Raw genomic sequence first — 23,934 nt, 5'->3', positions numbered from 1 at the left:
AACGATGATCTTCTCTTTCCATTTTCACGTGATTTCAGTATTTCTAGTTTCATTCAAAAAAAATTCTGCCTGATACTCTTCTCATCATCAGAGGTGTGGAGATGCCGGCGTTGGACTGGGGTGAGCACAGTAAGAAGTCTTACAACACCAGGTTAAAGTCCATCAGGTTTGTTTCGATGTCACTAGCCCCACCATCCCCCACCATCTGGCCTGCAGAATACTACCAACTGTCCTGGCTTGACACAATTCACACCTCTTTAACCTGGGGTTACCCCATCTCTGGATCTGTAAAGATTTAATCACCTGCTAATGCTCGCATTCCAAGCATTGTCTGGCAACTTTGAATCTGTCTATATATATGTTTCTGGAACATACCTCTTCATTCACCTGAGGAAGGAGCAGCGCTCCGAAAGCTAGTGACATCAAAACAAACCTGTTGGGCTTTAACCTGGTGTTGTAAGACTTCTTACCATCATCAGAGGGATCTGTATTTTTTGTTAATCCTCGTGCCTCTGTTTCCAAAACCTCTAACTGATGCTAACAATTGTGAAGCATTCAATAAAGCTGTATCCACATTTTGTAGTGATTTAATGACAGCATTAATTCTTGGAATTAAATGGTTCCACTAAACAGTAACAACAGCAATTCTATAATTTTCAAACTTCTCTGCTCAGGATTTTACTTCAGTTTTCACACGTGGTATTTCTGAATTTGATGGGACTATGTTTGATAAGCACTCCTTTATATCAACAAAGTTCAGTCTGAAAGCCAGAGCAGCATCTGCATGAGTGGATCACCTGGTGTCACAAATTGTTTTGACATCAAATATTTTCCATGTACTGGCTCCAAGCGTAATTGCAGCATATTCCACCGATGCTTGGAAACTGAAAAGGAGGCATACAAGTGTTCAACAAAGTCAAACAATGTACGACTACCTTCCATGATTCAGCTGCTTTGTTGCAGATTAAATTTAAGGATTGACTGGAACATGGCATGAATAGTGCACAGGGGCCTGCATTGTTCAGTCTTGCTTATAGACCGGAATATTTTCCTGCCATATATGCGGTATTATAAAAGCTCTGCCCATGACAATCTTAGATTTCTAAACCTACATTTGAAATTTTATCCAAAACCGTTGTCTCCAGGCATTCAAAAATGTGGGATTTAGCTGGATAAAACAAAGAAATCACCCTACAACTTCCCAATTGCTGGTCACATATAGAATCATCAGGGAGACAGACCCTTCAGCCCAAACTGGTCCATGCCAACCAAAAAACCCATCTAAGCTAACCAGATTTGCCTGCATTTGGCCCATATCCCTCTAAAGCTTTCCTATCCATGTATCTGCCCAAATGGCTTTTAAATGTTGTCAATGTCCTTGCCTCAACCACTTCCTCCGGCAGTTCATTCCAAATACGTACCACCCTCTGTGTAAAAATATTGCTCCTCAGGTTCCCATTAATTCTTTCCCCTCTTAACTCAAAAGTAGGCCCTCTAGTTCTCGATACCCCAACCCTGGGAAAAAGACTGAATGCATTCACCCTATCCATGCCTCTCGTGATCTTATACACCTCTTCGAGATCACCCCTCAGTCTCCTATGCTCCAAAGAAAAAAGTCCTAGCCTGTGCAATCTCTCCCTATAACTCAGCCCTTTGAGACCTGGCAACATCCTTGTAAATTTCTTCTGCATTCTCTCCAGCTTAACAACATCTTTCCTATAGCAAGACGGCCAAAACTGAACACAATACTCCAGGTGCGGCCTCACAACGTCCTGTACAACTGCAATATAACTTCCCAACTTCTATACTCAATGCCCTGACTGATCTTAAAATTAATGTTAATTTGTTCACAAGACTCACTTCTGGTGTTGAATTAACTATTATGGGATAATATTTGGCATATTGTACTTCATTAGTGAATTGGTTTCTGAGCCACTCTGCCATTATAGTGATGATGTCATCATAGGTTCTGTGCATTAAAAAGTTGGTATTCCTTAAGCCACAATACTGATAACTTTTCAAATGCTCTTTGAGAAGCTCATCAAATTCATTGAGATGTTCAAGGCAGGCTAAAAAATTGCCTTTTGACTTGACACTGATGACTCATCAGAGGTAGTCCTAAGGAAGATAGCAGTTTGATTGTAGCAACAACATGTCTCAGCACGTTCCTCCAGTAAGAGCACTCATTTTCAAATTGAGCTGATAACACAGAATGAATTCTTCTAGATAATTTACATCTTTGAACAAATGCACACATCTGTTTCATGATCAGCAATATCCCTTCCAACGTTTCTCCAGTTACAGTACCCGTCGAATGATTTTTTCCCTTTGCTAGGGTCAGGGAATAATTTGCAAACATAACAGTAGGCTTCCTTAGAGGTTTCTGAAAAAAAATCAGCCAATTTCTCCTTTCCGTCATGTCATTTCCCTTCACCCTCAGAAAATGGAACTCAAGAAGACTTCAAAACTGCTTTCGGCCTCGAACCTCAAACTCTTTTATCAAATTTTCCATGGTTACCTATGTTCTTCAGCCTATTTATTACAAAATATTCAATCCTACCCAGTGGAACAGAGTTGGGACATGTCTTCAGGGTAAGTTTCTTCCCTCACTTTAGCAGGAGAAGAACAATGAGCATGAGCAGTTCAGAGTCCACATCTTGTTACAGTTTTTCAAATATGCTGTCTCTGCAAATCGGCAGGTCGAAGTTATCAGGCAAGTCACTATAGCTTTTTGTGGATGTTGTTGAGGATGAATGTGCAATTTGGATACTGCTCAATACTTCAAACTTGTTAAAGTAAAGTGGCAAACAGTCCTTTTGCTGAGCTTTGTCCTCTTGCCTCGCCTTCAACTTCCTGCATTTTTGACTTCCATCGAATTAAGAATCATAGAATTCCTACAGTGCAGACTCAGCCCATTGAATCTTCACCAACCCTCCGAAAGAGGACCCCACCTAGGCCCAATCCCCCCCCTTATCCCAGTAACCCCACCTAACCTTTGGACACTAAGGGGCAATTTAGCATGGCCAATCCACCCAACCTGCAAAGCTTTGGACTGTGGGAGGAAACCGGAGCACCCAGAGAAAACACACATTGACACGGGGAAAATGTATAAACTCAACACAACAGTCACCCGAGATCGGAATCAAACCCAGGTCCCTGACGCTGTGAGGCAGCAGTGCTAATCACTGTGCCACCATGCTGCCCTAATTCTAGATTCATAGTGATTCTTCATATTGACTGGGGATGATCTGTCTTAATTTCACCGAGTCACGAATAAGTCTTCAGAATCTTCTGTCGAATGAAGCAAAAGTAGCTGATTGTCTAAGCTGCTCAAAAACAGTGACTCATTAAATATAGCTTATGAGTTGGTAGGGGGTAGTCTTCAAAAATTGTGAAAAGAATTAGTGTGAGGATGATGTGGAGTTAGCTGCCAAAATCCTACCAGAGTAACTGGTTTTTGGGAAAGCTGTGATGTCGATGGATGGATGCCGGATATTATAAAAGCCACCGCAATTGATCAGAGGGAGAAATGAGAAAAAAGGCAGTAAATTCAACATGCAAAAACAACAAGAAGAAAGAGGATGTTGGTTGCTGCCCAGTCCTCTCACTCTCAGCCCTGCTTGGCTGTCCTCTTGCTCTGGTCGTGTCGGCCCACTCCTGCTGGCCGCTGTTCCCTGATTGCCGAAGATAGGACGCCGTCGCTTGCCTGTCCTTCTGCGCATCTCTCGGCTACAGCTCTGCTCACCCTTTAGCTCTCGGTCAGCTGGTCGGGCCTTGAGTCTCGACCGTCGACGATCACATGGATGACTTGACTGGTTGCTGCTGATGACAATCTGGCCTGGCGTATGCTCTCTCTCGCGCTCTCACCCCCCCCCCCCCCCCCCCCCCCCCCAGCCCAGTCTGCTGCCCAGCCCAGCCTTCTCACTCTGAGCCCGGCTGGTCTCTGGCTCTCGGCCAGTCGCCCCGCTGTCCGCTGCTCCTTGATTCCCTGAGACATGATGTTGGTGTTTGTCTTCCATTCTTCATACCTCCCGATTGCTGCTCTGTCTGCTCACCTCTTGACTCTTGCTCTAGTGGCCAGGCCGTAAGTCTTGACGACCATGTGTGCTCCTGACTGGCTGCTGGCTGGCAGCCTGATGGCCACTGTTCTTTTTGGTTGGTTGCCCTCCCTCCTCACTCCTGGGCTGGAGGTCGAGAGTCTTTCTGCTGCTCCCCTCGATGACCTTTGGTCAGCATCTCCTCCTCACCTCGCTGAAGACTTTGCAGACTCGCACACCAATGTTAGATCTGTTGTTTTACATCTTTACTCAAACAAAGTTCTGAAACTTCACACCAATTCAGGAGATTAATGCCTGAGTCCAATGTTGTTCGGTATTGCCTGCTGATAGGCTCATTTGAGCCTATCTGCAAATTTCGAGTTACCAAGGCTCTGACTGGTGTTCCCATGGTGTCCCCACCACAACAGTCACCTCTCCTTATGGGCCCTCCCCATTGGCCGGGGCTCCGTGCTGCAGCAGTGTGTTTCATAGAAAGCCCGCCTCTGCGGGTGGCTGTGCCCTCTCGTGCCTGTTATTTGTTTCTGTTCTGCGGGGATACAAATGGGGAGATTGTAGTAGGGGGTCCTGCCAGTTCAAATAGTTGAGGAGTGGCATACATTAGAGCAGGGATGTGAGGAGCAGAGTTGAGAGTGGGGTCACCAAGATGCTTGGTGGTGGTTGGGGGGGACACTGCTGCCCCATCCTCTTCTGCAGGAAGTGGAACTAATTGAAGCTGCAAAGCCCTCCCAGATGGGGTGGTCACTTTGCTGGTGGGCCTCTGTGATGAATGGTTACTGCACCTTTAATGTAATGATCCCTTTAAGACCAGGTTTGGAACCCTGGGCGACTCCGCCTCCGGCTCCACCCCCCAGGGAGCCACATATAAGGTAATGTCCAGTGGGCAGCGTGCAGTGAGCACACTTCTTGGTAGCTGACTGGTTCGCTGCTAATTAAAGCCTTTGTATTACCAACCACCTCTCTCGAGTTGTAAGTGAGGGTATCTCAATTTAATTAGCAGACTACTTCAAGATGGACAGCGGTCTAAAGCCGGAGAAGCTCAATTTGGACGCTCGGTCGCCGGAGGCCGCAGAAATGTTTAAATACTGGCTTCGGTGTTTTGAGGCCTACCTGAACTCCTCGGATACTACAATCGACGGACCTCGCAAGCTGCGCCTACTACACGCCCGGGTGGGCCACAGACTCTCCTCCGTGATCGAGAAGGCCACCACGTACGAGGCGGCGGTCGAAATCCTGCGGAAGCACTTCGTTAAGCCAATAAACGAGGTACACGCCCGGCATTTGCTCTCGACCTGCCGGCAGCGCTCCAGGGAAACGTGAGACGAGTACGTGGAAAGACTCACCCCGCTCGCTAGGAGCTGCGACCGCAAGGAGGTGACGGCAGAAGTCCATATGAACTTGCACATCCGAGATGCTTTTGTGTCCGGTATACGATCTACATACATCAGGCAGCGACTCCTCGAAGAGGGAGCAAAAGACCTTCAAGGCACGGTAACGCTCGCCTCCTCTCAGGAAGTGGCCCACCATAATCTCCGCACGTACTCCATGGACCCTGCGAGCCCCTCGCGGTCCCCTCCAGACTCGGCCACGCTACAGGCCTGCGCCATGCGGTGACCCGTTCACACCGGGGGCACACCGTGATATTTCTGTGGGCAAGGCCAGCACCCACGTCAGCGTTGCCCAGCCCGCTCCGCTATCTGCAACGACTGCGAAAAGAAGGGGCGTTTCGCAAAGGTCTGCCTGGCTGGGCCCAAGGCCCAGAAACAAAAGTCTCATCGGGCCCAAAAATCGAGCTCCCAGGCCCACAGGCCCCACTGCGCGCCATTCTGACACGCCCCCTTCTGAAGCATCGTCGGCCTCGTGCGAGTCATGGGGGCGGCCATCTTGGCAGTGGCCATCTTCAAAATCCGACACGTGCGATCGATGGCGGCGGCCATTTCGTGACTCCGGGTGGCCATTTTGTGAGTCCGACTCAGCTGAGGACTCTGACTACCCGCAACTGGGAGCGTTCACCCTCGACCAATCACGGCCGGAGCACCTGCGGAACTCCATGATGCAGGTCCAAATCAACGGGCGTGACACACCCTGCCTCTTCGACTCCGGGAGCACGGAGAGCTTTATCCACCCAGAAACGGTAATGCGCTGCTCCTTGCTCACCTATCCCGCCTCCCAAACTATCGCCCTCGCCTCCGGGTCCCACTCGGTCCAAATCACGGGGTATTGTGTCGCGAACTTCGCGATCCAGGGCGCCAAATACACCCGTTTCAAACTTTATATCCTCCCTCACCTCTGCACCCCCCTGCTGCTCGGTCTGGACTTTCAGTGTAGACACCGAAGCCTGACACTGAAGTTCGGCGGACCCCTGCCCCCACTCACGGTGTGTAGCCTGACAACACTTAAAGTTGCACCACCCCCCCCTCTTCACGAACCTCACCCCCGACTGTAAGCCCGTCGCCATCAGGAGTCGGCGGTACAGTGCCCAAGATATGACTTTTATCAAGTCAGAGGTTTAGCGGTTGCTGAAAGAAGGGGTCATAGAGGCTAGCAACAGCCCCTGGAGAGCACAAGTATTGGTAGTCCGGTCTGGGGAAAAGAAACGGATGCTGGTGGACTATCGTCAGACCATAAACCGTTTTACGCAGCTCGATACCCCCTTCCCCGCATAGCAGAAATGGTTAATCAGATTGCCCAGTATCGGGTATTCTCCACGGTTGACCTAAAATCCGCCTACCATCAGCTCCCTATCCACCCGGAGGACCGCCTCTACACTGCCTTCGAAGCAGCCGGTCGGCTTTTTCACTTTCTCAGGGTCCCTTTTAGCGTCACAAATGGGGTCTCCGTTTTTCAAAGGGCGATGGACCAAATGGTGGACCAGTACGGCTTACGGGCTACTTACCCGTACTTGGACAATGTCACCATCTGCGGCCATGACCAGCAGGACCACGACGCAAACCTAAAAAATTTCCTCCAGACCGCCCAGGCCCTTAAACTGACCTACAACAAAGAGAAATGCATTTTCCACACAACCCGACTAGCCATACTCGGCTACGTCGTGGAAAACGGGGTCCAAGGCCCAGACCCCGACCGCATGGCCCCCTTAAGGAACCTCACTTCTCTGTAGCCTCAAGGCACTCAAACGGTGCTTGATGCTCTTTTCGTATTACTCCCAGTGGGTCCCCAGATATGCGGACAAAGCCCGACCACTCATTAAGACCTCAGTTTTTCCCCTCACGGCTGAGGCCCGGTCGGCCTTCAGTCGTATCAAGGCCGATATCATCAAGGCCGCCATGCACGCGGTGGACGAAACAAGGGTCCAGCTGCTGCATGCAAACCCTCAATTCGCCTACGTCGAGCACCTCGACGGAAGGCAAGGCACAGTTTCCCTGCGAGACCTGGCACCCGCTGGCTCTCCCAACGATGCTCACCCATCTCTACCGACGCTCCCCTCCCTACACTGGCTGCCGACACCGATAGCGCCCCCCCCCTCTAACGCCCCCCCCCGCCCCGCCGGCGTCGGCACCAATCACCCCAGATACCCCCCTGCTCCACCACGGGCAAAGGCTCAGACCACCGTGCTCCTGGATATACCCCTACTGAAGATGCCCGTGTCCGCCGCACCACCGCCGGAGCTGAGAAGGTCAACAAGGACAATCAGGCCACCCAAAAGACTGGACATGTAATTCCACTTCACCCCCGACGTACTCTGTGTTTTCCTTTAAAACGGGGGTGAATGTGATGAATGGTTTCTGCACCTTTAATGTAATGATCCCTTTAAGACCGGGTTTGGAACCCTGGGCGACTCCGTCTTGGCTCCACCCCCCAGGGAGTCATATATAAGGTAATGTCCAGTGGGCAGTGTGCAGTGAGCACACTTCTCGGTAGCTGACTGGTTCTCTGCTGATTAAAGCCTTTGTATTACCAACCATCTCTCTCGAGTTGTAATTGAGGGTATCTCAGCCTCTTTCTGGAGTGTGGGTACAGGATGTCCCACGTCTGCTGCACACCATCAAGAGGATGGTCAGGGCTCCCTCTGAAAATTGCAGTGCTGGCATTGTGGCAGTCATACCCTCGAATGGACCTGTAGCATGTGCTGGGGAGGCATTTATATGAAGCTCCCCAATGATTGTACTGACTACCTTTTCCTGAGGCGAGCGAATCAGTGGGAGGTCGCCAAGAGCACAGCATGATTCACTTGGGGAGAACTGGGGCGAAATTCTCTGACCCCCCGCCGGGTCGGAGAATCGCCGGGGGCTGACGCGAATCCCGCCCCCGCCGGTTGCCGAAGTCTCCGGCACCGCATATTTGGCGGGGGCGAGAATTGTGCCGCGCCGGTTGGCGGGCCCCCCCGCTCGATTCTCCGGCCCAGATGGGCCGAAGTCCCGCCGCTAAAATGCCTGTCCCGTCGGCGTAAATTAAACCACCTACCTTACCGGCGGGACAAGGCGGCACGGGCGGGCTCCGGGGTCCTGAGGGGGTGGCCTGGCCCGCGGTCGGGGCCCACCGATCCGCAGGCGGGCCTGTGCCATGGGGGCACTCTTTCCCTTCTGCCTCCGCCACGGTCTCCACCATGGCGGAGGCGAAAGAGACTCCCTCCACTGCGCATGCGCGGGAAGCTGTCAGCGACCACTGACGCTCCCGCGCATGCGCCACCTGGGGATGTCATTTCCGCGCCAGCTGGCAGGGCACCAAAGGCCTTTTCCGCCAGCTGGCGGGGCGGAAATTCGTCCGGCGCCGACCTAGCCCCTCAATGTTGGGGCTCGGCCCCCAGAGATGCGGAGCATTCCGCGCCTTTGGGGCGGCGCGATGCCCGTCTGATTTGCGCCGTTTTGGGCGCCCGTCGGCGGACATCGCGCCGTTTCCGGAGAATTTCGCCCCCTTTCTTTAAAAGGCTCAAAATTCAGTGAGCAATCCCACCGACGGTGCGCACTGTTTTTCTCACCAGGACTGACTCTTTGCCATTTTTTGATAGGAGTCCGCCCAGAGTCTTGATCTAATACTTTTGTAGCTTCCATATTCCGTGTTGTACAACAGTTTATTATAAGGCTGTACTCGAGATGATGTAAACTTTAAAGCTAGTATTTTCATAAATCAATGGCTGATGATGCCGGTGCGGAGGCCTGAGACCGAGGTGGACATCCGACACAATGAGACCCACGTTGCCAACGTGCTGTTGCTGAGCCGTTCATCAGCGTGCTCAAAATGCGGTTCCGATGCCTTGATCACTCTGGTGGTGCCTTGCAGTACACCCCCAAGAGGGTCTCCCACTTTGTGGCGGTCTGCTGTACCCTCCACAATCTAACACAGCAGCGGCGTGACTTGGGGGGAGGAGGCAGAGGGACATGCAGCCTCATCTGAGGAACAAGATGAAGAGGATGTGGTGGTCCAAGAGGGACTGGAGAACAAGCCCGATGAAGAACCGGAAGATGGAGGACAGGTGGCTCCGACATACCAGGGGGACCCGCATCAAATCCAGATTCTCCTTGGATGAAGCTGTGTCCTGCCAACTCAACACCCCTTCCTGTCCATTTCCTTCCCTCCCCCAATCTCTCCTCGCCCAATTTCCCTCCCTCCCCCCAATTACCACCCCGATTTCCCTCCCTCCCCCACCAATCGCCCTCCCCCAATTTCCCTCCTCTGCAATCCCTTCAGCCCTCCTCCCATTTTCCTCCCTCCCCACCCATTCCCACCCCCATCACATGGTTGGGGGGAGTGAAGGGCAGAAGGGTGCGGGGAGACGCACTGTGAAGAATAACATGACAGAGGCCTCACATGGTGTAACATGTTTTCACTGTGACAGCACTTCATTCCCTCTAGCTACAGATAGTGCTCCTCACTCTTCTTGATCCCCCGTGGTCTAGTGCTCTGTCTAGGTATGTCCCTCGGAGTCATATCAGAGACACCTGCTGCTTTCGGTGCCCTGTGGTCTTTGATAACCTTGGTGGACGTCCTCTGGAGGGCCTGGAGCCGGGGGACCCCAGCTGACTTACTAGTTTTACTGGCGGTGGGGCAGTCGGGGAGATTCGAGGGAAATGGAGACCACCAGAGTCTCCTTGGAGGCAGGCCCTGGGATGATCTGCAGCACTTCCTCCTCCCTGAAGGTGTCCATAGGGCCCTGGGGATTCCATGTGACGGAGGAGCAGCTGGAGTGAGTTCCGGAGGTCTCTGAGTCATCTGGCGCTGGCAATCCTGGTGACTCTCCATTGTCTGCACCATTGTGTCGACGTTCTACAGTGCTGTTGCCCTATCTCAATTTATGCTCTTTGTGGGGTGGGCATATTTACATTAAAATATTTTGCAATCATTGTTTTTAATAAGGTGTGTGAAATCAGTAAACAGAAGAACAGTCCATATTTTTGAAGTATTTGTAGCTAGTGTCGATAGTAGTACTCCCAGATCAGGCATAATATAGTTCTTTCTATCATTTCCCATTAAATGTTCCTGGATCAGGGTGAGTACATGTTTGTGGATTATTTGATGGTGTTTGTGTTTTCTTATGCATAATAAGTGTCCAAAAATAGCCTTTAAATAACAGATGTGGCGGAAGTGTATCATGCCTCAGACCCCATAATCTTGGGTTGAAATGTCCTTAACGCTATGTGAGGCAAATTGGTAAATATCTTATTTCGCATTCAGACAAAGCATCGGCTCCATCCAAACAATAGATGTTCTGTGGATTCAAAAAAGCAAATTCTATTTATATAGTGCCTTTAACGTAATAAAAATGCCCCAAGGCACCTCACAGAAATGTTGTCGAGAAAACTTAACACCAAATCACATTAAAGATATAAGGAGATGTGATGAAAAGCTTGGTCAAAGAAGTACATTTTTTTCTGCATTCTGTAGATTTGGTCTTTTTTAAGAACTTTTTTTCTTTGTTGTTCATTGACAAAATAAGTAAGTAAATAGGATTGTAAATTGGGCATGGCAAATGTTGCAACCTTAGCCAGTGTTAGGAGCACATGGGATACAGCAACAACTTATATCGGTTTGCTGGCTACAGGGATGAACTTTGATGTGTTGAACAGATTTTTTTCATCCCCGATATTTTTAATGTTCTTAAGGATAGATGGTACGGGGAAAAAAACGCAACAGCTATCTTCATGTAAAGCACAGATTGGTTACACAAGAAAAGTGAAGTTTAACTCTGATAGCAGTTCCAAAAACCAATGCTGTTGGCTTATTAGTAGCAGTCCCATCTATGTGTCAGAAGGCTCACTCCAACAGAATACTGAATAAATAAAATATATATACAAGGACATAGGAGACTATGTTATCTTCATACTCAGTTCTTACTTTAGAAATCCAAGAGGAACACGAATAAAACCATCTTTTGATAAATATTCACGATTAGCCATTTATATTCCTGGTTACAATAGTGAAGCTGTGTGTGTAGTATACACCGTGCTGGAGCTTATAATCATAAGTGGGTATATAATCCATAAAATACTGCCCACTAATATTAAAAGGAGAATCACAAGTGTTCATCTACAGTTGCCTGAAATGCACATCCTATAAATGCTGTTCCCAACCAGCAGTATGGAATGTGCCCTTAGGTTAATTTACTGATCCCATCAATGCCTTTGATTCTCCTGTTGGAACCTTGGTGCTACATACACCTACTGGACAATCAGTTCCTCTTGGGAGATATGCATGTCAAAAAGCTTTCTGCAATGTGTTTCAGGTTTTTGTAGTAGACTCATTCTTTTTCACCATCATTTAGCAAGTAGCAAGAACACAGTGCAAATGGGCCAGTTATGGCCTCCATGTGCAGCTGACAGAGTGGGCAGACTCAAAGCAGGCTTTGAGAAATCATGTGGGCTGGAAACCTTCTGAATAAAAATCAATTTTTAAAAAATATCGACAAATAGTTTCACAATCTGGAAACGTGCTTATGAAAAATAATTCAATTCTATCAACAAAGAGCATTGCTGATGTACCACAACCTTTGTGATACCATATTGACTTTGGTTCTAGAATTTGTGAAGAACAAATCTAACTTGCTTTTCTGTTTACTGAAAAATATGCCTGGATTTTATACTCCCCCGACTGGCGGTTTTGGGTGCGGGTGGGGGGGGGGGGAGGAGTGAGCGTGAAATTAGCAGAATGGGCTTCCCGTTGGGTTCCCGCCTGCCATGATATCTCAGCAATTTATGCTGAGGCAGAAGAGGTTTGGACAGTCCGCCCACCCTTGTGCCGACTGAGGCCCTGAAGTCTCTAATTATTGAACACTTAAGCCCATAAGACCATGACACAGGAGCAGAATTAGGCCACTCGGCCCATCGAGTCTGCTCCGCCATTCAATCATGGCTGATATTTTCTCATCCCCATTCTCCTGCCTTCTCCCCATAACCCCTGATCCCCTTAGTAATCAAGAACCGATCTATCTCTGTCTTAAAGACACTCAGTGAATTGGCCTCCACAGCCTCCTGCGGCAAAGAGTTCCACAGATTCACCACCCTCTGGCTGAAGAAATTCCTCCTCATCTCTGTTTTAAAGGATCATCCCTTTAGTCTGAGATGGTGTCCTCTGGTTCTAGTTTTTCCTGCAAGTGGAATCATCCTCTCCACATCCACTCTATCCAGGCCTCGCAGTATCTAGTAAGGTTCAATAAGATCCCCTCTCATCCTTCTAAACTCCAACGTTACAGACCCAGAGTTCACAAATGTTCCTCATATGACAGGTTCTTCATTCCAGGGATCATTCTTGTGACCTCCTCTGGACCCTTTACAAGGCCAGAACATCCTTCCTTAGATACGGGGCCCAAAACTGCTCACAATACTCCAAATGGGGTCTGATCAGAGCCTTATACAGCCTCCGAAGTACATCCCTGGTCTTGTATTCTAGCCTTCTTGACATGAATGCTAACATTGCATTTGCCTTAACTGCCGACAGAACCTGCACATTAACCTTAAGAGAATCGTGAACAAGGACTCCCAAGGCCCTTTGTGCTTCTGCTTTCTGAAGCATTTCCCCATTTAGAAAATAGTCTATGCCTAAATTCCTCCTTCCAAAGTGCATAACCTCACATTTTTCCGCATTGTATTTCATTTGCCACTTCATTGCCCACTCTCCTAGCTTGTCCAAGTCCTTCTGCAGCCCCCTTGTTTCCTCAATACTATCTGTCCCTCTACAGATCTTTGTATCATCTGCAAACTTAGCAACAGTGCCTTCAGTACCTCCTTCCAGATCCAGATTGCCGGGTCGGAGAATCGCTGGGGGCTGCCGTGAATCCCGCCCCGCTGGTTGCCGAAGTCTCCGGCACCGGAGATTCGGCGGGGGCGGGAATCGCGCCGCGCCGCTTGGCGGGCCCCACGCTCGATTCTCCGGCCCGGATGGGCCGAAGTCCAGCCGATAAACTGCCTGCCCCGCCGGCGTAAATTAAAGCACCTATTTACCGGAGGGACAAGGCGGCGCGGGCGGGCTCCGGGGTCCTGGGGGGGGGCGCGGGGCGATCTGACTCCGGGGGATGCCCCCACGGTGGCCTGGCCCGCGGTCGGGGCCCACCGATCCGCGGGCGGGCCTGTGCCGTGGGGGCACTCTTTCCCTTCCGCCTCCACCACGGTCTCCACCATGGCGGAGGCGGAAGAGACTCCCTCCACTGCGCATGCACGGGTAACTGTCAGCGGCCGCTGACGCTCCCGCGCATGCGCCGCCCCGACATGTCATTTCTGCGCCAGCTGGCGGGGCAACAAAGGCCGTTTCCGCCAGCTGGCGGGGCGGAAATTCCTCCGGCGTCGGCCTAGCCCTTCAATGTTGGGGCTCGGCCCCCAAAGATGCGGAGCATTCCGCACCTTTGGGGCGGCGCGATGCCCGTCTGATTGGCGCCGTTTTGGGCGCCAGTCGGCGGACATCGCGCCGTTTCGGGAGAATTGCGCCCCTCATCTTTAATAACAGACTCTAAAATCTTACCAATGACCGAAATCAGGCTAACCGGCCTATATTTTCTCGTCTTCTGTCTCCCTCCCTTCTTAAACAGTGGCGTTACATTAGCCACCTTCCAGTCCTCTGTGACCCTTCCTGCCTCCAGTGATTCCTGAAAGATCATCACCAATGCCTCCACAATTTCCTCAGCTATTTCTTTTAGGACCCTGGGGTGTAGTCCGTCCAGTCCAAGTGACTTATCCACCTTCAGTTTCCCCAGAACCTTCTCCTTAGAAATGGTCACTGCACTCACCTCTGTCCCCTGGTTCTCCTGGAGCTCTGGCATCCCACTGGTGTCTTTCACTGTGAAGACTGTTAAGGGCTATTTCCCACCCAGTCTCAATCTTTAGGCTGGCAGAAGGAGTTCCCGGGAACAAGGGAAGCTAGGGCACCCGCAGGAGGTAACCACAGGACCTCACTCCCCCTCAAACACTACCCTATCCCCCAACATCCCAACCCTCACTGTCCAACCGCCAAGGCCACCCCTGCCTATCCTGTCCTCAGACCCCCAAAATGTATCTCTCCCTGGAATCCCGGGACTTGGGCTCTAGAAACTGTGTGCAATCCCATTCCTGTCCACTGCAGCTCTGGCACTGCAGAGACCAGAGGGTGGCTGACCAATCAATTGACTGGCAGTGCACTAAGGTGGGCACTCCTACCGTGTGAGGGGCAGAAGTATTGCCTACAACCAATTAACACTTGTTTGAGCTTGAAATGGTGAGGGGCAGATAATTTCTTTGGATGGAGGGGCAGAGAACCACGTCATCCTAAAAAACCTGAGCACAAAAGAATCTACTGCTGGAATCTGGGGCTGTAAAATAATTTCTAATTGTCATACTTAGTTGATTAGATAATTTTATCCATAAATTATTGTTACTGTATCCACAAAATGATTTAAGATGCAAGTTTTTTCACTCACAGTAACAACTCCTTGCACTGTTCCATTTCTTCTGTACCCTTTTGGAAACTAAGCTGCTGAGTCTTAAGCAGATTTTCTAGATCTGTTGGAATCAATAAATGGCAAATTTATCATTAGAAATCAACTATAAATATTAATTGGCAGAATTCAGCTCATATATCTTGCACATATGTCTAATTTTGCAGTTCCATTTGAGATCTTAAAATTGTCTACGTCATGGATCTGCCTAGTTACAACAGTAAAACTAATTTAACAAGGCTTGGTAGGATGTGATCTTCCCAGCAACAGATAGAAATCTGCCTGGCAACAGTAGGAGCCAGCATTCAAAAAGCACGATGGGATGCAATTGCCCAGGAACAAGATTAGCAGGCATCTGGACAGAATCAGATGAAAATCACCCTCTTAGCAGAAACAGCTTACCTAGACGACTGAGAGATCAGTGGAGGTATACACATGCTTATTTCTAGAGCCAAGGAATTTGAGAGAGGCAAACAGCCAAATATACAAATTGAAGTATCAAAGGGGAGAAATTATGTAATTGCCGGCACCCTCAGAAGCAGGCCAGTTTACTTCTAACAGTCTGAGTGGCCAGTTCTTTCATCTAAGTCTTAGAATCAAGGCCATGCAGAAACCTTTGTAAAGGCAGTTTAAATATCTTCGCTGGACCAGGAAAAGATGGGTCCCTGACTTGATTATCAGCCCTACATGCCGCATTTCCTTGGTTTTCTGAGCAGGTATAGCCGCTGTTATGCTTTCTTGGTCATAATGTCGATGTGGGTGGACCAGGACAGATTATTGGTGATGTGTACACTTGGGAGCTTGAAGCTGTCAACCATCTCCACCTTGGCACCATTGTTGCAGACAGAGGTGTATACAACACTTAGCTTCCTGAAGTCAATGACCAACTCCTTAGTTTTGGTGATATTGAGGGATAGATTGTGATTCACCGTTATTTGAGATCGGTTCCACTACATTCGTGCCATCAGCAAACTTGTAGATGGAGTTGGAGCTGAAGTTTGCCGCACAGTCGTGTGCACGTACAGGGAGTATAGTAGGGGGGCAAGTGCGCAGCTTTGCGGGGTCCCGGTATTGAGGACTATTGTGGAGGAGTGCCGCTGTTCATCCTTACTGATCGTGGTCTTTGGGTCAGGAAGTAGAGCATCCAGTTGTCGAGGAAGACGGGGGAAGTAGTGGTAGGCTTGGACGAAACCTTGCCCATTGCAGGCATTCAGTTCATTCTAGGAAATATTGCAGCTGGATCCCAGATGGTAGTGATGCTGACTGTATTCAAACTGCCAATAGAGGACCTGCCACAGGGAAATAACAAACAGACCATCCTCGGGTATTTCCGGATTGCATGTTGACGCAATCACAGGCTTATAAACTAAGACAAAAGAGGGAGAAGTTGTGAGCCCAGAGTGAGGCCAGTGAGATCAGGTTATGTGATACCATCTTCAGCAAGCTAAATGAGAATGAGACAGACACAGAAAACGAGACCGATGTGGTCAATTCAAAGAGGTTGATTGATTTGCAGCATTGTGTTGAGACTAAGCCTCAAATTTCAGTGAATGACTGATTGGGGCCTTTGAGGTGGAGAGAAAACAAATTTTTTTTAAAAATAAGGTTTTCATAAAATATCAATAACAAAATGAGAAAGAAAAAAGAACACAACAGGGTTAAGTACAAAACACAATCTAAAAAAGCAACCCCCCAAACCCCTCCCCCCGTGTACATAAATAATAAATTAACACTAACACACCGACTAAAGACAACAGGTGTATACACCCCCTCAGACCCTTCCAGTGTAAATAACATAAACAAAAATAAAGTAAACCCCCCCCCCCCCGCGAGCTGCTGCTGCCATTGACCAATGTCTATCGTTCTGCCAGAAAGTCTAAGAACGGTTGCCACCGCCTAAAGAACCCTTGTACCGACCCTCTCAAGGCGAATTTCACCCTCTCCAATTTAATGAACCCTGCCATATCGCTGATCCAGGATTCCATGCTTGGGGGCCGCGTATCTTTCCACCGAAGGAGAATCCTTCGCCGGGCTACCAGGGACGCAAAGGCCAGAATTCCGGCCTTTTTCGCCTCCTGCACTCCCGGCTCCTCTGCCACACCAAATATTGCGAGCCCCCAGCCCGGTTTGACCCTGAATCCTACCACCCTCGACACCATCCTCGCTACGCCCTTCCAAAATTCCTCCAGCGCTGGGCATGCCCAGAACATATGGGTGTGATTTGCTGGGCTCCCTGAGCACCTAACACACCTGTCCTCACCCCCAAAGAACCTGCTCATCCTTGTCCCGGTTATGTGTGCCCTGTGCAGCACCTTAAACTGTATGAGGCTGAGCCTCGCGCACAAAGAGGAAGAGTTCACCCTCCCTAGGGCATCTGCCCACGTCCCCTCTTCGATCTCCTCTCCCAACTCCTCCTCCCACTTACCTTTCAACTCCACCACCGAGGCCTCCTCCTCCTCCTGCATCACCTGGTAAGTTTCCGAGATCTTCCCCACTCCCACCCACCCCCCCGAGAGCACCCTGTCCTGTACTGTGTGTGGCAGTAGCCGTGGGAATTCCACCACCTGCTGTCTGGCAAACGCCCTTACCTGTAAGTACCTGAAGGTGTGCCCGGGGGGAGCCCGTACTTCTCCTCCAGCTCACCCAAGCTCACGAACTTCCCGTCCACAAACAGGTCTCCCAACTTTCGTATCCCTGCCCTGTGCCACCCCGAAAACCCTCCACCTGTTCTTCCTGGGGCAAACCGATGGTTCCCCCGTAATGGGGTCCACGCCGAGGCCCTAACTTCCCCCCTATGCAGCCTCCACTGCCCCCAAATTTTGAGGTCCGCCACCACCACCGGGCTCGTGGTATACCTCCTTGGAGGGAGCGGCAGCGGTGCCGTTGCCAGCGCCCCCGGACTCGTACCCACACAGGATGCCGTCTCCAGCCTCTTCCATGCAGCCCCCTCCCCCTCCATCACCCACTTGCGCACCATTGTCGCATTGGCGGCCCAGTAGTACCCACAGAGATTGGGCAGCGCCAGCCCCCCTATCTCCACTCCGCTCCAGGAACACCCTTCTCACCCTCGGAGTCCCTCGCGCCCACACAAACCCGATTATACTCCTGTTAACCCGCCTGAAAAAAGCCTTCGGGATAAACACGGGGACGCACTGGAACAGGAACAAAAACTTTGGGAGCACCGTCATTTTGATTGACTGCACCCTACCCGCCAGGGACAGCGGCAGCGCGTCCCACCTCTTGAACTCCTCCTCCATTTGCTCCACCAGCCTTGTAAAGTTAAGCCTATGCAGGGCCCCCCAGCTCCTGGCCACCTGGACCCCCAAATATCTGAAGCTCCTCTCCGCCCTTTTTAGTGGGAGCTCGCCAATCCCCCTCTCCTGGTCCCCTAGCTGAACTACGAACAGCTCGCTCTTCCCCATATTGAGCTTGTACCCTGAAAAGTCCCCGAATTCCCTAAGGATTCTCATTAAATCTGGCATTCCTCCCACCGTGTCCGCCACATACAGCAGCAGGTCGTCCGCATAAAGCGACACCCTATGCTCCTCCCCACCCCGCACCAACCCCCTCCAGTTCCTCGACTCTCTCAGTGCCATAGCCAGGGGTTCAATCGCCAGTGCGAAGAGCAGGGTGTTCCCTGTCTCGTCCCTCGGTGCAACCGAAAGTACTCGGACCTCCTCTTATTTGTGGCCACACTCGCCATCGGGACCTCATACAACAGCCTAACCCACCTGACAAATCCCTCCCCAAACCCGAACTTCTTCAGCACCTCCCACAGGGACCCCCACTCTACCCTATCGAAGGCTTTCTCAGCGTCCATCGCCACCACTATCTCCGCCTCCCCCTCCCTCGCGGCATCATGATAACGTTCAAAAGCCTCCGCACATTCGCGTTCAACTGTCTCCCCTTCACAAACCCCGTCTGGTCTTCATGGATGATCTGCGGCACACAATCCTCAATCCTCGTGGCTAAGACCTTCGCCACCACCTTGGCATCTACATTTAGCAAGGAAATCGGTCTGTACGACCCACATTGCAGGGGATCCTTGTCCCGCTTCAGGATCAAGGAGATCAGTACCCGGGACATCGTCGGGGGTAAAGCACCCCCCTCCCTTGCCTCATTGAAGGTCCTAACTAACAGCGGGCCCAACAGGTCCATATATTTTTTATAGAACCCGACCAGGAAACCGTCCGGCCCCGGTGCCTTCCCCGCCTGCATGCTTCTTATCCCTTTGATCAGCTCCTCCAGCCCAATCGGAGCCCCCAATCCCGCCACCAGTCCCTCTTCCACCTTTGGAAACCTCAATTGGTCCAGGAAACGGCCCATCCCTCCCTCCTCCTGTGGGGGCTCGGATCGGTACAATTCCTCGTAGAAGTCCCTGAAGACCTCATTGATGCCAACCCCACTCCGCACCACGCTCCCTCCCCTGTCCTTAACTCCCCCGATCTCCCTAGCTGCGTCCCGCTTCCGAAGCTGATGCGCCAGCATCCGGCTTGCCTTTTCCCCATACTCGTAGACTGCCCCTGGGCCTTCCTCCACTGCACCTCCGCCTTCCTGGTGGTCACCAGGTCGAATTTGGCCTGGAGGCTGCACCTCTTCCTCAACAATCCTTCCTCAGGTTCTTCCGCATACCTCCTGTCTACCCTCACCATCTCCCTCACCAGCCTCTCCCTCTCCCCCCGCTCCCTCTGCTCCTTGTGGGCCCTGATGGAGATCAGCTCTCCCCTCACCACCGCCTTCAGTGCCTCCCATACCATCCCCACTCGGACCTCCCCGTTGTCGTTGGTCTCCAAGTACCTCTCTATACTTCCTCGGACCCGCTCGCTCACCTCCTCGTCCGCCAACAGCCCCACCTCCAAGCGCCACAGCGGGCGCTGGTCCCTCTCCTCCCCCATCTCCAAGTCCACCCAATGCGGGGCGTGGTCCGAAATGGCTATTGCCGAATACTCGGTATCCTCTACTCTCGCTATCAGCGCCCTACTCAAAATGAAAAAGTCGATTCGAGAATAAGCCTCATGGACATGTGAGAAGAATGGCGAGAAAACAATTTAAAGACAGCCCAGCAGGGAATGAAAGCAAGGCCTGAAAGAATATCCAGACTTGTAGTTTTATAACAGGAGAAAGAGTACTCATGTTATTACCTGTGTCAGACGAACCACTGAAAGCTAGATTCAGTGGGCCGCGTCACAGTGAAAGGAAATTGAGAGACGTAAACTATCTGGCACACACCCTAGAGCGATGTAAATCAGAAGACTGTGCCATGTGAACATGTTAAACAAATATTAGGTTAGACGAGATGAGAACAAGCATGGGGTCTTGTTAGTAACACCGCAGGGGGTAGACATGGGGTCAAATTCTGACAGTGGCTTTCCTACAATTCATTTGGCAATGAGAAAGTACTGGAATATTTAAACCAATTGCTAAGTAATTTCCCAGATAAGTGCCGGAGCTAATTGACAGAGTTATTGTAATAATAAAGAGGGAGAAGATAAACTATGAGGGTAAACTAGCAGATAATATAAAAAGTAAGCAAGTGTTTCTTTAATTATATAAAAAGGAAGAGAGAGGCCAAAGTGAACACAGACCCCTTAGAGAGTGAGGCTGGGGGAATAATAATGGGGAACCAGGAAATGGCAGAGGAGTTGAACAAACAATTTGCATCAGTCTTCACGGTGGAAGACATGAATAACATTCCAAAAATAAATAATCAAGGGCAGCACGGTAGCACAGTGGTTAGCACTGTGGCTTCAAAGCAGCAGGGTCCCAGCTGCGTCACTGTCTGTGTGGAGTCTGCACATTCTCGTCGTGTCTGTGTGGGTTTTCTCTGGGCGCTCTGGTTTCCTCCCACTAGTCCTGAAAGACGCGGTGTTAGGTAATTTGGACATTCTGAATTCTCCCTCTGTGTGCCTGAGCATGCTCCAGAATGTGGCGACTAGGTGCTTTTCACAGTAACTTCATTGCAATGTAAGTCTACTTGTGACAATAAAGATTGTTATATAAGGAACGGAAGGGGGAGGAAATAAATACAACAATCAATAGAGAAAAGTGCAAGGGAAACTAATGGGGCTAAAGGTTGATAAGTCCTTTAGTCATTTCCCAGGGGCCTGATGGGTTGCATCCCGGAATATTAAAGGAAGTAGCTATAGAGATGCTGGATGCACTGGTAGTAATCTTACAAGATTCTTTAAATTCTGGAAAAGTCAGGTAGCACGGTAGCGCAGTGGGTTAGCCCTGCTTCCTCACGGCGCTGAGGTCCCAGGTTCGATCCCGGCTCTGGGTCACTGTACGTGTGGAATTTGCACATTCTCCCAGTGTTTGCATGGGTTTCTCCCCCACAACCCAAAAGATGTGCAGGCTAGGTTGATGGGCCATGCTAAATTGCCCCTTAATTGAAAAAATGAATTGGGTATTCTAAACTTAAAAAAAAAAAATTCTGGAAAAGTCCCAGAAAACTGTAACATTGGGGTGAAAACGGGAACAACTTTATTCAAAAAAAGTAGGGAGGCAAAAAAATAACTATATGCCAGTTAGTTTGACTTCTGTCATTGGGAAAATGTTACAATGCATTATAAAGGATGTATTGGCGAGCATTTTGGAATGCATAATATAATATAGCCGAGTCAGCATGGCATCATGAAGAGAAAATCATACCTGACAAATATATTAGAATGCTTTGAGGTGGTAACGAGCAGGATAGATGAAGAAGAACCAGTAAATATAATGGGCGCAATTCTCCCATCGGGAGACTAAGTCCCGACGCCGGAGTGAAAACCGGAGTGTTTCACTCCGGCGTCGGAGGCCGTTCCCAGCCCCCTATTCTCCCGCTCCGGGAGGGCTAGGAGCAGTGCCGTGTCATTTACGCGCGCCGGGCCTTGGCGCCACGTAAATGACGCGACCGGTGGCGTGTAAATGACGTCACCCGCGCATGCGCGGTTGCCGTCCTCCCTGCGGCCACCCCGCAAGAAGATGTCCGATGGATCTTGCGGGGCAGCAGAGGAAAGGAGGTCCTCCTTCAGAGAGGCCGGCCCGCCGATCGGTGGGCACCGATCGTGGGCCAGACCCCTTTTGAGCCCCCGCCCGGTGCAAGAACCCCCCTCGCCCCCCCACAAACCTCCCCCCCACCAGCGTTCCCGTGCTGTTCCCGCTGGCAGCGACCAGGTGTGGATGGCGCCGGCGGGAACCTGTCGTGTTGGGCAGGCTGCTCGGCCCATCCTGGCCGGAGAATCGCCGCTCGCACATTACCAATGGCAAGCGGCGATTCTCCCAGCGGCCAGCCGTGATTCGCGCCGTGCCAGTTTGGTAGTGGGGGGTGGGAGAATCGGGTGCGGGCGTCGGGGCGGCGTGGTGGGACTCCCACCCGGCGTGGAGGGGGAGAATTCTGCCAAATATATTTGGATTTCTAAAAAGCATTGGATAAGGTGCTTCTGAAAAGGCTACTTAATAAGTTAAGAGCCCATGTCGTTAGGGGTAGTATATCAGCATAGGTAGAGGATTAGCTAACTGATAGAAGATAGAGAGTTGGGATAAGAGGAGCTTTTTCAGGATGGCAACCTATAACTAGTGGATTACCACAGGGATCTGTGCTGGAGTTACAATTATTCACAATATATATTAATGACTTGGATGAGAGAAGTGCCGAGTTCGTGGATGACAGGAAAATAGGTGAGAAGGGAAAAACCTTGGTCGAAACCCCCTCAGATTAACATAATTTCACCCCCCCCCCCCATATTGCAGTGAATTTGAGGCACAGGGGGACTGTTACATCTGCTGAGACGGACCACGTAATTTGTGTCTATGACTGCAGTTTTATAGCATCAGAACGGATTGCATTAAAACTTCAGAGCTTGCATAATCTCACTTCCATGAAACATGCTGTGCCCATTGTGTGGAAATAATGGTTTGATGGTTTCAAACTTTAATTTTTATGTGCACAGCACTTGGAGAGAAGGAAAATCGCATAAATTTAAAAGCAGAAAACTACAGATGCTGGAGACCGAGATGAAAAAAATTGCTGGAAAACTCAGCAGGTCGGGCAGCATCTGCGGAGAGTGTCAATGGTTTGAGTCCGCATGACTCTCCATCGGAACGGCAAATTTGGTTAATGTGGATTTAAACTCAAGGAAGGACGGGGGTGGGGGGGGGGAAGAGTAGAGGAGGAGGGGGATCGGAGCAGGATGGGGGGGGGGGTAAAGGGGAGGGTGGGTAGGGGAGAGGGTAAAGAGGAAGGGAGTGGGGAGGGGTGGGTCGGGGAGGGGGTAGAGAGGGAGGGATCGGGTAAGGAGGGAGGGATCAAGGAGGGAGGAATCGAGGAGGGGGAAAAGAGGGAGAGATTGGGGCACTGGGTAATTGGGGGTAAAAAGGGAGGGGGAAAGGAGGGGGATGGGGAAGGTGAAAGGAGGGTGAGGGGAAAGGAGGGGGTAAAGAGGGGGACATTGGGGGAGGGGGTAAAGAGGGAAGGATCGGGGAGGGGGTAAGGAGCTGGGATCGGGGGTAAAGAGGGGCATCGGGGGAGGGGGTAAAGAGGGGGGTATCGGGGGAGGGGGTAAAGAGGGGGGCATTGTGGGAGGGGGTAAAGAGGGGGGCATCGGGGGAGGGAGTAAAGAGGGGGGCATGGGGGAGGGGGTAAAGAGGGGGGCACCGGGAGAGGGGGTAAAGAGGGGAATCATGGGAGGGGGAAAAAAAAAAGAAAATAGGTGAGAAGGCAAATGATGAGGATGACACAAAGAGGAATTTAATTAGGTTAGGTGAGTGTGCAAGAACTTTGCAGATGGAGTATGATGTCAGAAGATGTGAAGTTACATATTTTGGAGGAAGAAAAAAGGCACCAAATATTATTCAAAAAGAGAAAGGCTGCAGAAAACCAGCATAGAGGGATTGCATAAATCATAAAAAGCTAGCCTGCAATTTCAGCAGGTAATTGGGAACGCAAATGGAATGTTGACCTTTATTTCAAAGGGAATGGAATATAAAAATAGGGAAATATTGCTAAAACTATACAAGGTACTAGTTAGACCACACCTA

General features: G+C 50.4%; 1 protein-coding gene across 3 annotated transcripts in view; it reads right to left on the bottom strand.

Annotated features, from left to right (window-relative positions):
• The window catches only part of lekr1 (Leucine-, glutamate- and lysine-rich protein 1), a 437,902-nt gene that overhangs the window by 82,172 nt on the left and 331,796 nt on the right, over nucleotides 1-23,934 (bottom strand). For all 3 annotated transcript variants that reach the window (XM_072474414.1, XM_072474413.1, XM_072474415.1), the window contains one exon: nucleotides 14,896-14,977. In XM_072474414.1, the coding sequence (XP_072330515.1) occupies nucleotides 14,896-14,977 (82 nt within the window). The remainder of the gene's footprint in view (nucleotides 1-14,895; nucleotides 14,978-23,934) is intronic.

This window comes from Scyliorhinus torazame, chromosome 14 (assembly GCF_047496885.1).
Source record: "Scyliorhinus torazame isolate Kashiwa2021f chromosome 14, sScyTor2.1, whole genome shotgun sequence".
In the NCBI taxonomy this organism is placed as follows: Eukaryota; Metazoa; Chordata; class Chondrichthyes; order Carcharhiniformes; family Scyliorhinidae; genus Scyliorhinus; species Scyliorhinus torazame.
Note: the sequence above shows the minus strand (reverse complement) of the source record. Positions and strands in the feature narration are given on the sequence as shown.